This window comes from Platalea leucorodia (genome assembly GCF_965183815.1).
Source record: "Platalea leucorodia genome assembly, chromosome: Z".
Classification (NCBI taxonomy): domain Eukaryota; kingdom Metazoa; phylum Chordata; class Aves; order Pelecaniformes; family Threskiornithidae; genus Platalea; species Platalea leucorodia.
Window position 1 is genome coordinate 27,860,786 of NC_138858.1, and position 15,715 is coordinate 27,876,500.

At 41.8% G+C, this 15,715-nt stretch overlaps 1 protein-coding gene across 1 annotated transcript in view; it reads right to left on the reverse strand.

The window, feature by feature from the left end:
* ANKDD1B (ankyrin repeat and death domain containing 1B) overlaps window positions 1–14,017 on the reverse strand; it is a gene marked incomplete at both ends in the record, with an annotated part of 31,619 nt that extends 17,602 nt beyond the window's left edge. The window contains 6 exons of the mRNA XM_082336129.1: window positions 484–582; window positions 2,263–2,367; window positions 2,460–2,558; window positions 8,032–8,130; window positions 10,147–10,250; window positions 13,942–14,017. Of these exons, the coding sequence (XP_082192255.1) occupies window positions 484–582; window positions 2,263–2,367; window positions 2,460–2,558; window positions 8,032–8,130; window positions 10,147–10,250; window positions 13,942–14,017 (582 nt within the window). The remainder of the gene's footprint in view (window positions 1–483; window positions 583–2,262; window positions 2,368–2,459; window positions 2,559–8,031; window positions 8,131–10,146; window positions 10,251–13,941) is intronic.
* Between the last annotated feature and the right edge of the window lie 1,698 nt (window positions 14,018–15,715).

The window sequence follows — 15,715 nt, forward strand, 5'->3', positions numbered from 1 at the left end:
GCAAACTCAATCAGATGGAAGTGTTCAAGCACTTTTGAAAAATTCCCACAGGTGTTTATTTGCATCCTGAAGTATTTAAACAACTTTGAAAAATTAGTCATGTGGGACTTAGCACTGACATATGGACATAGCCAAGCAGAGTGAAAAACTGGGCAACATAATCTCCCAGTACAGACTGGCACATTAATCAGCAGACCTTCTCACTTCTCCCAACAGAGAGCATATGCTAGTTTTGCTTTACATGAATTATTAATGTATACGGAAAAGTCTCCTAGCATTAAGACCAGAATTTTCACTGTCCTCCCTTAATTACTGAAAAATCACCATCCTTGTATATTTGTTGGTCCAATATGTATCACTGCCAGCACCATGACACCTGCACAGTTTATTCCTATTGCTTGGTTATGCAGTAACTACACTGAAACAAAGTAATCTTTCACAAGCATGTTTTTAGTTGCACTTCCGTGGAAAAGAAACCTTTACCTTATCTTTTTCAGATGTAAACAGCTTCAGAGTAATCAAATTGTTTATCATGTCAATGTGGCCTTTTTCAGATGCCAGAAGAAATGGCTTTTTGCCTTTCTAGAAAACATTTATGGAAAGAAACACAGTGTTATTGAAAGTAAAAATACTTTGCTTCCAGTTACTAGATGTATGATATGCATATGTGCATGTGTATTCTGCATAAAAATTTATGTATCATATGACTAAGTAGATTAACAAAAAAGTAGATATACACAAGAAGAGTAAGGATTTTAAAAAAGATGCAATATTTAGTTAGTGTAAAAAAAAACAGATTATACATCTTGCATATCCTGAAGAAAATATGTGAAAACTGTTCAGAAATGGTACCAAGGTAGAAAATGTGCTCAAAATATTTAATTCTTAATTCTTCTCAGTGTGAAAATATTTATCAAAAGAACCGTGTCATTAAAAGTCTGAGGATGCTTGGAAACAGGCAGTAAAGAAGCTGCAAGATTTATTTCCATGGCGTAACATGTTTGATCTGAATTTTGCAAGCACAGACCAGAACAACCATATCTCAGAAGTTTCATCCAGGAGGCCTGGATTCAGTACTGTACATCGTGGGGATTTTTGGATGGTGCTCAAACTAACAAAAACTTTTCCAACTGTTTAAAACTCAACTGCAGAAAGTTATCTTGACATAAAATCATACCACTGGTGAGACAGTGAGGCCGTCTAACCAAGACCTAAAACACAAAGGTTTATTTTGTTAAATTAACTGTGTTTTGTCAGGCTTGTCATGTGTAGAAAGAATTCAGAATTTTGCACCACTGGGTCAATACAATTCAAGACTCAAAAAAATAGGAAGGGGAGCTTTGTTCTTTTGGTAAAAGATACTACAAGAATAAATTTTCCTCATGTAAAGATAAAATAGCCTACTTAGCTAAGCAAGCCTTCAAAGCAAGATCCCAACATTGTGGGAAGGAAAAATAAAAACACAGCAAGCCTGATGAGGACAAGGCCCTGGCACGGTTGAAGAGTTGGTGCACCTTTGTAGGATGGCTGCACATTGTTTTATGTTCTGTGTTGGCAAAATATGCCTGTGTTGGCCATAACTGGCAGGTTTTGATAAGGACAGGGGGTTGCAGGGGTGAGCCGTGTGGGAGGAGGTCAGAGACTGCCCTGTGCTGGTCACAGCCACTTCCAGGTGGCTTCACAATGGACAAAACTCACCCACCACGTGTCAGCACTCAACCCATCAGAGGAGCACATGATACCTCTGTGAAAACATACTTAAGAAAGGGTGGTCACTGCTATGGGGAAGACCCACAAGGGGAGATACAGAAGGAGACATGAGAGGACGCAAGGGAGGAGACACAGGAGAAGGTACACGCACAGGGTGACTGCAGCCCATGGAAGAACCCTTGCTGGAGCATAGGAAAAGAGTAAGAAACAAAGAGTGGAAAAAAGAGGAAACCACTGTGGAGAGATCCCAACCTCCCCTGACTCCCATCACCTCATTAATGGGACTGAGCACCACGTGCAGCAAAAGCAAGGGGAGCAGGGAAGGAGAGGTGTCTGGAGTTCAGCTGAGACAGGCAAAGAGGGAGGAAAGGTGTTTTCCCTAAATGCTTGTCTGGCTGTTTGTTTTGTTTCTCAATACCCAAATCAGTAATTAAATGTTTATATAACTGGCAATAAATTAAATTTCATTGAAATTCCCCAAGTGAAGATTGTTTTGCCCACAACAGATGCCTCATGACATCAAAGAAATAAACAGAAAGAAACATACTCTACCCCATCAGGCTTGTTCAAGTCATTCAGATGAAGATCTTGGAGAAAATAATCAACTATTTTAACGCTGTTGTTCTGAGCTGCAAAGTGCAGTACATTCATTCCTTCCTGAAAAACCATAAGCAACTCTGTAAGAACAAGTCTGATTTTTTTCCAACATAAACATGTTTAGCGTTGGTAAAAATTTGTCATCAACAAACCTCATTCTTAGCCTTTTGATCAGCGCCTGCTTTAACTAATTTTCTCATTATATCCAGATTTCCAGTCCAAGCTGCAAGATGAATCACTGTCAGGCCATGCTTCAAAGAAAATAATAAAGGCAGAAATTACCACCAAAATACCTTATGCCAATTCTTTTTAACTCTTTTTGATTAATTTAGTGTATGAGTATGTTCTGCTCTGCAGGCTTTTAGAAAATCAGTACTAACACCTGGCAGTGTGAGTGGGATTCATCTCACTTAATTTAAGCTAAATGTCATGTATCAAGACCTAGCTAAATGTTCAGGCTGCCCTCTTCTTGACAGAAGGTCTGGCATCTGCAGAGAAGGACTGATCCCATTTTAAGATGGTGGGATTAAATACTACCTGGAAATGATTCTCTCTCTCCAGAAATCATGTAGATATAGTTTGCACTGGGTGCAGTGGATGACATTTCAGGTGATGGCATGTAATGACTATATTTCCATGATTTTCCAGTTAGCCCTTGTTTTAAGGTTCTTTTTTCTTCTCTCAAATTCTCTAAAGAAGTTCTCTTATGGGGAAAAAAACCTTCCTGTTGTTAACTTCTTAGAGATCAAAGGAACAGAGATAAGGGACTTCGAGTCAGTGTCTCCTGTCTTCGCCACAGATCACTCTAACTTTTCCACATCTCTTCCTCAATTTGTGTGTGCTGTGTTCAGATGCAGCATCATAAATCATGGCTCATTGTGCTAAGTGCTGTGTAAACAGAAGATATTCATACTCCACCATAAAAGCACCTGGTCTAAGAGATAGAGTCAAAGCAATCTAAAGGAAGCAAGATGGATCAGGGCACTTCCTTAGCAGTTATAACCCTTCTCCAGTTTCTCTTGCATAAAAGAGGAATAAATAACTTGACTTTCATCTCTAATGGAGAACAGGAACAGTTTTTATGTTGCTATAACACTTCGGACAGCAGGATGCTTGCTGTGACAGGAACTTCAGGATACTACTCACAAACTATACACTGAATAACAAAAGAGTTCAGGCTGGAAGAGGCCTCTGGAGGTCACACTCCTATGGCCTTCTGCTCAAAGCCTATCCCACTGGATCAGGTTGCTCAGGACCTTCTCCTGCCAAGTTTTGAATAGGCTAGAGATTGAGACTCCACAAAATCAGTGGAAAATCTGTTCCAGTGTTTGACCACTCTGACAGTGATTTTTTTTTCTCCTTATACCTAACTGGGACCTCCCGTGCTGCAATTTGTGTCCATTGCCTCTTGTCCTATCACTGTGGATCTCTGAGAAGAGTCTGTTTCTGTCTTCTCTATATTATCCCCTCATGTAGCTGTAGACAGCCATAAGGTCTCCCCCTTACCATTCTCCTCCCAAGGCTGAGCAGACTCAGCTCTCTCAGCACCTCCTCATACACCATGTGCCCCAGTCCTAATCATCCTAGGGGCTCTACACTGGACTTGCTCCAGCTTATCAATGTCTTTCCTGTATTGGGGAGCCCCAAACTGGGCACAGCAAGCAGAAATTGCAGTGCAGGCCAATACGGAACATGCATCTGGTGCATAGGCTACAAGAATAAAGCTGGGCTTGAGCAAAATTTGTGACGGTGCCTCAAAGGTCTGCCTTGAAAAACCTTCCTAACTCTGACCAAGGAGAAAAAGTAACTAGACCTGATAGCCTTATACAATGGGAAGACTAGCCTGGTGGATGAGGGGAGAGAAATCAATGTTTATCTCAACTTTCATAACAGTTTTGACACTGTCCCCCATGACATCCTTGTAAACAAACCAATGAATTATAGAATCATAGAATCGTTTAGGTTGGAAAAGACCCTGAAGATCGTCGAGTCCAACCATTAACCTAGCGCTGCCAAGTCCACCACTAAACCATAAGCAGCACATCTACCCGTCTTTTAAATAGCTCCAGGGATGAAGGCTCAACCACTTCCCTGAGCAGCCTGTTCCAATGCCTGACTCTCCTTTCGGTGAAGAAGTTTTTCCTAATATCCAACCTAAACTTCCCCTGGCGCAGCTTGGGGTCCTTTCCTCTCATCCTATCACTTGTTACGAGGGAGAAGAGACCGACCCCCACCTCGCTACAACCTCCTTTCAGGTAGTTGTAGAGCGCAATAAGGTCTCCCCTCAGCATCCTCTTCTCCAGACTAAACAACGCCAGCTACCTCAGCCGGTCCTTCTACGACTTGTGCTCCAGACCCTTCACCAACTTCATTGCCCTTCTCTGAACACGCTCCAGCACCTCGATGTCCTTCTCATAGTGAGGGGCCCAACACTGAACACAGTACTTGAGGTGTTGCCTCACCAGTGCCAAGTACAGGGGGACAATCACTTCCCTGGTCCTGCTGGCCACACTGTTCCTGATACAAGCCAGGATGCCATTGGCCTTTTTGGCCACCTGAGCACACTGCTGGCTCATGTTCAGGCGGCTGTCAACCAACACCCCCAGGTCCTTTTCTGCTGGGCAGCTCTCCAGCCACTCCTGCCCCAGCCTGTAGCGTTGCCTGGGGTTGTTGTGACCCAAGTGCAGGACCCGGCACTGAGCCTTGTTGAACCTCATACAATTGGCCTCGGCTCATCGATCCAGCCTGTCCAGGTCCCTCTGTAGGGCCTTCCTACCCTCCAGCAGATCAACACTTCTGCCCAGCTTGGTGTCATCTGCAGACTTACTGAGGGTGCACTCGATCCCCTCATCCAGATCGTTGATAAAGCTATTAAACAGAACTGGCCCCAATACTGAGCCCTGGGGAACACCACTGGTGACCGGCCGCCAACTGGATTTGACTCCATGCATCACAACTCTTTGGGCCCAGCCACGCAACCAGTTTTTTACCCACTGAAGCATATGCCTGTCCAAGCTGTGAGCAGCTAGTTTCTCCAGGAGAATGCTGTGGGAAACGGTGTCAAAGGCATTACTAAAGTCCAGCTAGACAACATCCATGGCCTTCTCCTCATCAACTGAGCAGGTCACCTTGTCATAGAAGAAGATCAGGTTGGTCAAGCAGAACCTGCCTTTCATCAACTCATGCTGATTGGGCGTGATCCCCTGGTTGTCCCGTACGTGCCATATGATGGCACTGAGGATGTTCTGCTCCATGACCTTCCCCGGTACCGAGGTCAGGCTGACAGGCCTGTAGTTTCCCAGATCCTCCTTCCAGCCCTTCATGTAGATGGGCATCACATTTGCTAATCTCCAGTCAACTGGGACCTCCCATGCTGCCACATGATGGAAAGTGGCTTGGTGAGCTCCTCCATCAGCTTCCTCAGTACCCTTGTGTGGATCCTATCCAGCCCCATAGACTTGTGTGTGTCTACGTGGTGTAGCAGGTCGCTAACCATTTCCCCTTGGATTATGGGGGCTTCATTCTGCTCCCCGTCCCTGTCTTCCAGCTCAGGGGGCTGGCTACCCTGAGAACAACTGGTCTGACTTTAAAGACTGAGGCAAAGAAGGCATGAAGTACCTCAGCCTTTTCCTTGTCCTCTGTCACTATGTTTCCCCCCGCATCCAATAAATGATGGAGATTCTCCTTAGCCCTCCTTTTGTTGCTAATGTATTTGTAGAAACATTTTTTGTTGTCTTTTACAGCAGTAGCCAGTTTAAGTTCCATCTTGGCTTTGGCCCTTCTAATCCTCTCCCTGCGTAACCTCACAACATCCTTGTACTCCTCCTGAGTTTCCTGCCCCTTCTTCCAAAGGTGGTAATCTCGCCTTTTATTCCCAAGTTCCAGCCAAAGTTCCCTGTTCAGCCAGGCCAGTCTTCTCCCCCGCCGACTCATCTTTCAGCACATGGGGACGGCCTGCTCCTGCGCCTGTAAGATTTCCTTCTTGAAGAATGTCCAGCCTTCCTGGACTCCTTTGCCCTTCAGGACTGCTTCCCAAGGGACTCTGTCAACCAGGCTCCTAAACAGGTCAAATTCTGCCCTCCAAAATAACAGTATTGTGTGTTTTTAATCAGCTTACTTTTTGTACTGAGAAATATTAAGAATACTTAAGACTTACACATGTTAATAGAAAACGTGTGTCAGAAACTGAAATGGAGTAAGAAACAAAGCCATTGTATGTTCATTCTATTTCTTATCAATTGCAAGATCAAACTGAATGCCAGAGAGTACATGAATCACTGTTGAATACAATATGTAATGTCATAATAGTTAAGCTCTGTGAGCTAATTACGATGGAGTATTTCCAATGGTCTTTCAACAAAGATGATTAACAACATCTAAGAATTAAAGATAGCTAATAATTAAAAGATAATCCTTAATTAGAATGAGATCCTGAGTGTTTAATAGAATGCCAGCATGGGGGGAAGGTCCATATTTCCAACCCGGCTTCAATGCACTCTATCAGGGTAATTAAAAGACCCATAAAATGTTTTAATCACACCTTATTGCCTCAACAAATCTGGAAGATAGCCACTAAAAAATAATTTGCCATAAAGAATAATTTACAATAGTTACAGAATAAAATTACATTAAAACTATACCCAGTGGTACTCTGTAAAAGATCCAGGGATTTATTTCTTAACTGTTGCTATAGAGAGCACTACTACTTAAAGAAAATTGTCCATATCTTGAAGAATTACCGTATTAGCACATCTTTCAGCTTGCCAGACAAAAGGGAAACATTGCTTACTACAGTGCAAGATTTGCTTAAGAGCTGATAGGGTCCAGAAAGATGGCCATATTTCTTCAAAGCACCATGTGAGGTATTCAGTGACATGGCAGCTTGGGAGAACATTTCAGAGCAACTCAAGCAGCACTAACGAGGAGATGGTTCCCTACACTACAAACACATGCCCAAGCCAGGAGCTGCTGGTAACTGGAACCAACAGGTCTCTCTTGTCTTATTTTCATTCCAACACAATGTGAAAACAAGGCAGTTTTCTCCCTCCACAACCTGGAATTTGTTTTACAACTTAAACACTGCTGCATATGGTAGATAAGGAGAAAGAAGCAAACAGGGGGAAAAAAGGTAAATAATTCATCTATTTTCATTACTCCGTTCACTGGAAAACTCCTAGTTTGAATAGCCCATTTATTAATAACAAACCATACATTTGGTATTAATATCCAAATCAAATCCTGCACTGTGGATCACCATCTGGCCCAGCCAAATCAACCACGCACTGTCAGACTTAATATGTTGGAAGCTGCAGAGTAGCTGACAGTTTTGCATTAAGCTACTCACATAAAAATGGAGGGCAAGAACACAAGGAGTTACTTTCTGAGCTCCTAGCGATCTCCAGAGCTAATTTTTACTTTTAGTGATTGCTTTCATATAAAGTGGCCAATGATTAATACACAACTACCACAGACAGCGTATTTGCACAAGTGGCTTCATCCACCCTTGCACTCACTCAAGTATTCAACATAGCCAAAGCTCTGGGCAATATGTTTTTCCTCTAACAATGTTTTTTCGTATAAACGTGTGCCATCTTTAGACAAACTGAAGCATTTACAGCAAGCACTTGACTTTGCAAAATGGGGAGCATAAGGCAAATATCTACTTTTACTTTTCCCCTAAGGTGTTCCTGTACTGTGTGAATCAAAACATGTAAACCAGCTTACCTGATCCGCCATATCAAGTCTAGCTTTGTGATGGAGAAGAAAATCCACCACTGATATATGACTTCTCGCAACAGCAAAATGGAACGCGGTACGCTTCAGCTGAAATAAGCAAAGCTTTGGTTGTTAGGTCCGTAATACAGTTCTTTTCCTTCTGCAGGTGATCAGGATTTCTGAATTCTCTGATTATGAACAAATGTATTTGTTAATATGTATACATTTGCATATTTCTCCTTCAACAGCCATGCTTGGTCTTTATCTGCGTTTTTGTTCCCTTGGATAGAATTTAGGTATTGATCTTAAAGATTTCTTGTAGAACCAGAATGATTTAGTTACTCTATGTAGCATCATCCCTTCACTGAAATTCACTGAAATGTCAAAGTAGGATTAAGTAATCATATACTGCCTAGAGGAGATGCACGCAGTACAAGAAGCATGCATGTTTACTATTTTATTATATGGTTTGATTTGAAAAGCTGAGGACTAGATCTATGCTTGCTTTTGACTATATCTCTGCAATGCATGACGAGATTCCTCCCTCCCTCACTATTAGTCACCTCTGCAGACTGAGTCATTATCTATGTAAATGAAATCTTCCACTTTGCAAACAGTGAGTAATTTTACACAGGTGAATAGGCTCAACGCTTACCAGGAACACTTCATGGTAGTTACACAGTTTTCATTAAAGTAATTAATGGTGTGAATTTAAAAGGAATTGGTTAAATTGAATTAAACTTTAGTGGAGAGAGAGTTTTGCATCCAGTTAACATCAACGTAACTGGGTTTAACATAATTCGCTGAGAGTTTCCATACAAGGATATATAAGTGATTTAACCAATTAACTTTAAAAGTCAGTTTGGATTCGTTCTCTTTGCATTAAAAGCATAAAAAGGTGGGGTTTATGACATGCATTTATGCCAGAAAAAGTCTCTTGCACAGAAATAGTTCTATCAACAAAACTCACGTTTTGGCAGCCTTGCTTATTTGGCTTGGGAGTACAGGGGCACAAATGATCAACAAGAACAAAAGAATGGTTTTGCCAGTATAAGCTACGTCCCTACTAGGAGAATCAATCAATGCACAACACTCACATAGCTATGCTAGTAAATCTCTTATACTATAGGTCTGATTTAAGGACGACAGAGTAAAGGTTCAAACTACTGGACTGGAAAAATATTTAGTTTAATTTCCTGAATTCTGGAAAGCAGTCAGGAAGCAAGAACTACTTTTTAAGTGACTTTTTAGAGTACTATGTAATTGATAGGAACACTCTCATCGTTCAAGAGAAGTTTACTCAAAAGAAATTTTTGTCTCCCTCTCTTTTTAACAAAGAAATGAAGGAATGCATCTGTACTACCTCCTCGATTCTCCAGTGGGGAAAAATGCACATGGGCATGTGAAGGAAGTTTTTTCAGAACCCATGATTAAGTAATATTGGATGTTCTTGGGTAGATGATTTATATGTAGCCACTGAGGGCAAACTGTTCTCCACAACTCCCAGATTAATATCACGACTGCTCCATTGCTGTTGAACTACCTCTCATGTGGAACACAGCACTGTATTTTGTTACTGTGAAGTATACATCCTCAGACTTTAGGCCTAGAGTTGAAGTCAGCATAAGGAATGCATTTTCATCTGTCTAGGGTAAATCTGAACTCTGAACTCAGCCTGGAGCCAGAGGATATGGTAGAATGCTCCCGTGGTTCCATACGAACTGAACGGTAACACTTCACTCTTGAAATTCGTAATGCTAGCAGCATAAATTCATTCTCAAAGTGACTGTGAAGCTAAGTCCTCCCACTCTGAAAGATGGAGAACTTGAGAAATTAGTCATCCAAGAACACAGAGTAAATATTAGAGCAGGGACCACAATTCAGAAGTCCTTAGTTCCCAATGTGATGCGCAGACTAGTGGCTAAATACACAGACCTCTGAGTTACGCTACACAAACCCTACTGTCCACACTGGACATGTAAAACCTATCTTAATCAGGTCCTAGAAGGGACTCCTGCAGCCTCACCACCTTGCAGCTGATGGGGCTATCGTGCTGGGATTCCACCATGCAACCCCAAGGAGTCACATTTCAGATCAGTGATGTGTCAGACGCTTCATACTCACAGTATCTACAGCATTTATATTAACATTCTTTTTAAACAGCTTTTCCATGGTTTCCAAATTGTTCATTTTAGCAGCATATTGAAATTCTCTTTCATCCGGCAATACTGTGGAAAAACATGATGAAAAAATTGTATTACTAAAAAAATAGCCATAACCAGCTTAAGGGATGATGATACTGTTCTTATCTTCTGTTATTTGTCCTGATTTCATATGTTATGAGAAACATTTGCTTCTCATCATAGAAGTGTTCCAGGATTACATTTTTCTCCTCTAGAGACATCTGGATGATGTTTTTAGTTTCAACTTTCAAGTGCAAATAGAAGTAGACTTTTCACAGCATGGATTACCATTATTTGCACTGCTCACAGGAGCAAGAGTTCATTTATGAAGCTCTCGCCATCTAAATGGGTCCCAAAGTATTTTATAGGCATAGCAGCGAACAGTACAAACCACAGCATTTATTTCCTATTCTTGGAAAAGTTGCTCTCTTTTAAAAGAGAACACACCACTAAAATATGTAAAAATGTATAGCAGTAAACAAATGGTATGACCCAACTGAAAAAAAAACCTCCAAATGAACCAGGAGTTCCCTCACCCCATAAAAAGGTGTGTACTTGAACTCAAAATTTGGCCACAATGTAGAATTTACTGTTAAATTGGGACCTTCCTTTAATATCTCAACACAAAAGTGAACATCTGTTTGGTCAACTAAAGTAGCTGCAGCATGCATTTAGACACCTAAGATTCAGTAACTTTGGAAAATAAAATTCTAGTGTCTGATAACTGGGTTAGTTAACTCAGGGGTCAGAGTCATTCTCATGTTTCTACCTTAACATTTAATTGATCACTTAGAAGAAATTAGTGTAGCACTTAAATCAGTTGCAAAATATTTTTAATATATTTTTAAAGATATTTTTAAAGATATTTTTAATTTCCTAGCATATCACACTTAAAAAGCTAATCACTTGGGTATCTTCTGTCTAGAATATTTTGGCCTGAAAGCCACTTGTCTGGTGATATCACCAAAGAGGACACCACTCTCTGTTGAACTAGAAACTGCAGCAATTATCTGTTCCTTAGAGGCCTCTCATGCAAGTTCATCCTACTGCATTATGTCTAAGTTCATTAACGCCTAATGAGAATACAGCCCGAGGCAGTACGACTGCAGAGCACACTAAGGAAAATCAGCATGGCATTCACTTAATTGCATTTAACGTTACCCATTATTATAATCTCAGTGGGAATAATCACAGTTGTACTGTACAAAACGAGCTAGAAATGAAACTGGACACTTGCAAAGCTGTTTCCAGTTTTCCTATGACATTATCCAAACACCTCAAACAACAGAAGCATCCTCCCAAAATTCTTTGGGAATCACAGAATATTACTTGCTTGTTTTACAACATGGGGGCACAGAAAAAAAAAAAAAAAAAACCAAACAAAAACAAAACCAAAAAACAAAACAGTTGCAAATAAAAATGCATCCCTGGCATTTCTGACAAGGAGTGTGGTTGACGGCAAAATCAGCATCATGAACAGGGATCTTTGCAGAATAAATGCCTCACCCATAGTTTTCACAGTCTGCACCCTAAAGAATTATCCAGCAGAGCTTTCCACTACCTTGATTTCAAACACGGGTAAACCAATGGTCGCTCAAGGCAAATGCGTGGCAAACGTGGAAACAAAACGTAGGGCACTGATTAGCTGCAATTAGTTATAATTAGGCCACATTCATTCCTACTGACCGCTGATGAACACCCAGACATGTATCCTACATGAGGATGCAAAGACAAATGCTGTTGCATCAGGAACAATTCAGGAACAATCCCAGCAGTTTACTCGCACTGCCTTCAAGAAACAAGAGAAAATGATCTTCTTTACTGTATCTGCATTGTCAAGGACAGTTTTATTGTATTTCTGACAAAAAAATAAATGCTGGTCTTTTCTCTGCTGTCCAGAAGTCATGAATTGGCTGTATGCCATCAAAAAGAAGACCTCTTGCTCTGGGCATGATGCTTCTTAATAATGTCTTTCTTAATTCTTCTTAATTCAGGAGATAAGAACAGTGGCAATCCAGACACACCACGGCACTGACTTGCTGCACAACCTTTTGCTGCTTTTGCAAAATGACTTTTTCATGCATGAAATTACAGGAGTATAGAGCTGTCAGACTACAGATTTATGGAAGCTTTCTATCCAAGCTGGGGTCTCCAGGATTTGGCACTCCTTGCATTATTAGCAATCACTCTGTTTTCAAGTAACAGCAGCAATCGATTATCTATTTGTGGCTGTCAGTCTTTTGGGGCAGATGTTTTCTTTGGCTTCATATAAAATATCTGGCTTATTGCCCTACAGGTTATATCATAACTACATAATTATATTTATATGATAACTATAAAATAGTTATATTCCATTTTTCTTTTGAGCTAACTAAAAGTAGTAATTTTGTCAGTTGATTTCCTTTGTAGAGAGCGCTGTCTGCAGTGTATTGAACAACCCAACATTTCTCCTCACTTAGAAGGGCAGGGAAGTAAAAAGATGCAGAAAAGTAAATAGCTTTCTTGACGTGAAAACAGAAAGTCTTTCTCAACAGAAACTCAAGCTTTGAGGTACCTTCAATTTTTCTTTCCTCATATTTACATCTTATTTCAGAGGCCTCAATCTGTCTTTCAGTAATACCACAAATAAGGATCACTTCCAATGTAGTAAAAAGGTGCACCAGAGGTTTCAGTACTCATAGACAATGGAAATCTCTCCACCACCATCCCCCCTCTTTTTAATTTCCTGTTGTGGTATCCACAAGATGAAATCTGTCATTTTCTCAAAAAGCACGTGGAAAAAAACAGGAATTTGAATTGGCTGAAGATTTCCAAGGAGGTAAAATACAATAATAATAACAATATTCAGATTCAAATGACAACAAAAATTATTTTTACTCTGTTGTTCTTAAAAAATAAATCATATATTTAATGGCTTGGTATAATTTTCAATGTTTCCTCTATCTTTTCTTGTTTGTTACAGGAAATAAAATGACTAGGGCAAAGTAGGTATTTTGTTAAGTCACGAGAATCTTTTTCTAAAATAATAATTTTCCAATTCAAAGAAGTCATGGGAAAAACTAGTTATTGAGTCCAACAGTGATATTTTATTTGTTTCTTTTCTTTTTCTGCCCTCTTTGCCAGCCTGGAAGCAGGAAGCACGGCCCAGGAGAACACCTCCTGGCTGTCATGCTGCGATTACAGGACAGGGCCATGGCAGGGTTGAACAATTACCGCTCAGTTTCCACAAATAACCTGTTTTCACTAATTGCAGCCCACAGCAGAGCAGGCTGTTCTTTCACAAACCGGCTTGCGGGATGAAAGCTGGCGAGCCCGCCACTGGGAGTTGTGCCACTCAGTGCAAGGAGGCCAGAAGGTCCCCTGATTTCTGTGTGCCCCCCAAAACAGGGGCCCGGATCGGTTGTGAAGCTGTTGGCAGGTGCTCAGCCCCAGGGATGTGACTAATGCCAGCAAAGCCCCTCAGACAGCTTCAGGGGCGAAGTTAAAGCGGGGCGCTGGGCAGTTTGCAGGACCTGTCCCTTGCAAGACGGATGTGCCAAACCCCAGCTCCCGATCCCACAGCCACACGTCCCCCTCATGCCTTTTACTATGTATCAAGCAGCTCATGTTTAACCTCCTCCTTTTACCCTCCCACTGCTCATCTTGTTCTTTGGTCGAGGCAAAAAGGGGGTTCAGGTGGACCCCACAGTCCCGCCAGCCCTAACGGTTGCCTCGCCTCCGACCCGCGCGCACTCACGGCCGTCGTGGCTGGCTGCCGCGGCTCCCTGCACGCCATCCTCCCCGGAGCGGAGCAGGCGGCTCAGCCCCTTCATCGCTGCCCTCACTCGGCTCCTCTTCCTCCTCACCCGAGGGATGGGGCCCCAGGCCGGGGCGCCGAGGGAGGTGCCCAGCGCTGGCCCCGACAAACCGGTTCCCGGGGCTGCGTTGACTGGAGCACAGGCAGCCAGGCCCTGGCTGGCAGCGCCCTCCCGGCACGCCTGCAGCAGCACCCCGGTGCTTGGCCACACCATCCGAAGAGGGAGACGTGCAGAGCAGCTTTAGGAGTCTGCTTTAAAAGAAACCAGGAGCTAAATACACAGAATTTCTTCATACTAGCTAGGTACCAAACAGCGTCATCCTTGCACAATCCCCCTCGGGTCTTCTCTGGCGGCTAGCCTTACGTGCAAATAGCAATTTGCACCTACAAATGCACACACAAACAAAAAGGTAGACCTGTTTGCTCCTGAAGTGCTTCCCAAATCATCACACAAACAAGAGGCACTTCTGAAAAGCAATGCCATGAGCGCGCCCGTACAGACGCCCAGAGGCATCACAGCTTGCAGGGGACCCCAGAGCCAGGTGGCTTTGTCGCTATCGCAGGGCAGTCAGGGAGCTCTCCCTGCAGGCTGAAGGCTCTTTCGGGGGGAAATTCCTCTTGGGAGTTACTCCCACTGCTGCCAACCAGCGTTCACTGAACTAGACAGGGTGACCGTCCCTGCGCCTCTGCAAGCTCGACACAGCCTTGGGATGCGAGAGACTGAGGTGCTTCTGCCGTAAATTTAGGCAGAAAAATACGCACGTGCAGTAGCAGCATTGATCCAATCGCAAGACTCTTCATTTTCAGGTAGACAATATTTTTATTTGCTTTTGTCCAAGCCCAGTCAAAATTAATACACACATCCCCAAAGGTTCAGTTGTTGTGAACTGACATATTGAGATCCATCTAATCTGCCTATTTCTCAATTTATCTTGAAGTCCACTGTTACTTTGGTCTACTTCAGCCAGCATTGATATTTCATTTCACATAGACAATGATTTTCTGAGATAGGGCATAAAAATTGTTTAAAGTTACTAGGTTAAATTTTACTTTAAAAACAGCCTTTGATATTGCTAACATTTCAAAATAAATATTGGGAAAGTAGCTGCAAGAATGCAGAACTATCAGTATTCAGCCTTACACAACTGAAGACACATTTGAGTTCCTTCATTATAATTTTTTCTTTGTAATTAAATTACACAGTTGTCTTAACTTCCAAGATTATCAACACCATACATGTCCATGGTAAAATTAATCTGAAAGACTCAAAAGAGTTTGTAAATTGAGCAAGTTTGGATACAAAACTATTTGCTCAGATTCTGCTTATCATATATGAAGAGATTTCACAGTTCTTTTTGTCCTTTAAACGTTTTTGATACAGTCACACTGTGACGTATAAGAATCTTTACACTTGATACACCTTGGTGTGATAAGACAGTTTCATCCATTGTCCTTCCAGTAGATGAATGTTACTCAGATGAAAAAAAAAACTGTGAAAATAAACCCAGAGTGAGAAGAACAAGTAACTGATTTAGCTGCAGCTGAATCACGGAGGTTTCACTTTTACTTGCTTCCTGTGAGTCAAATGTTCCAGTGAAACTTCTTAAGAGGAAGAGTTTTATTTCTGTTTGGTGACTGGGTTAGTAATACAGGCCCACTGTTTGCAACATTAATGCTCCTTTTTGAAATGAGAGACAACAGGCAACTGTGGAAT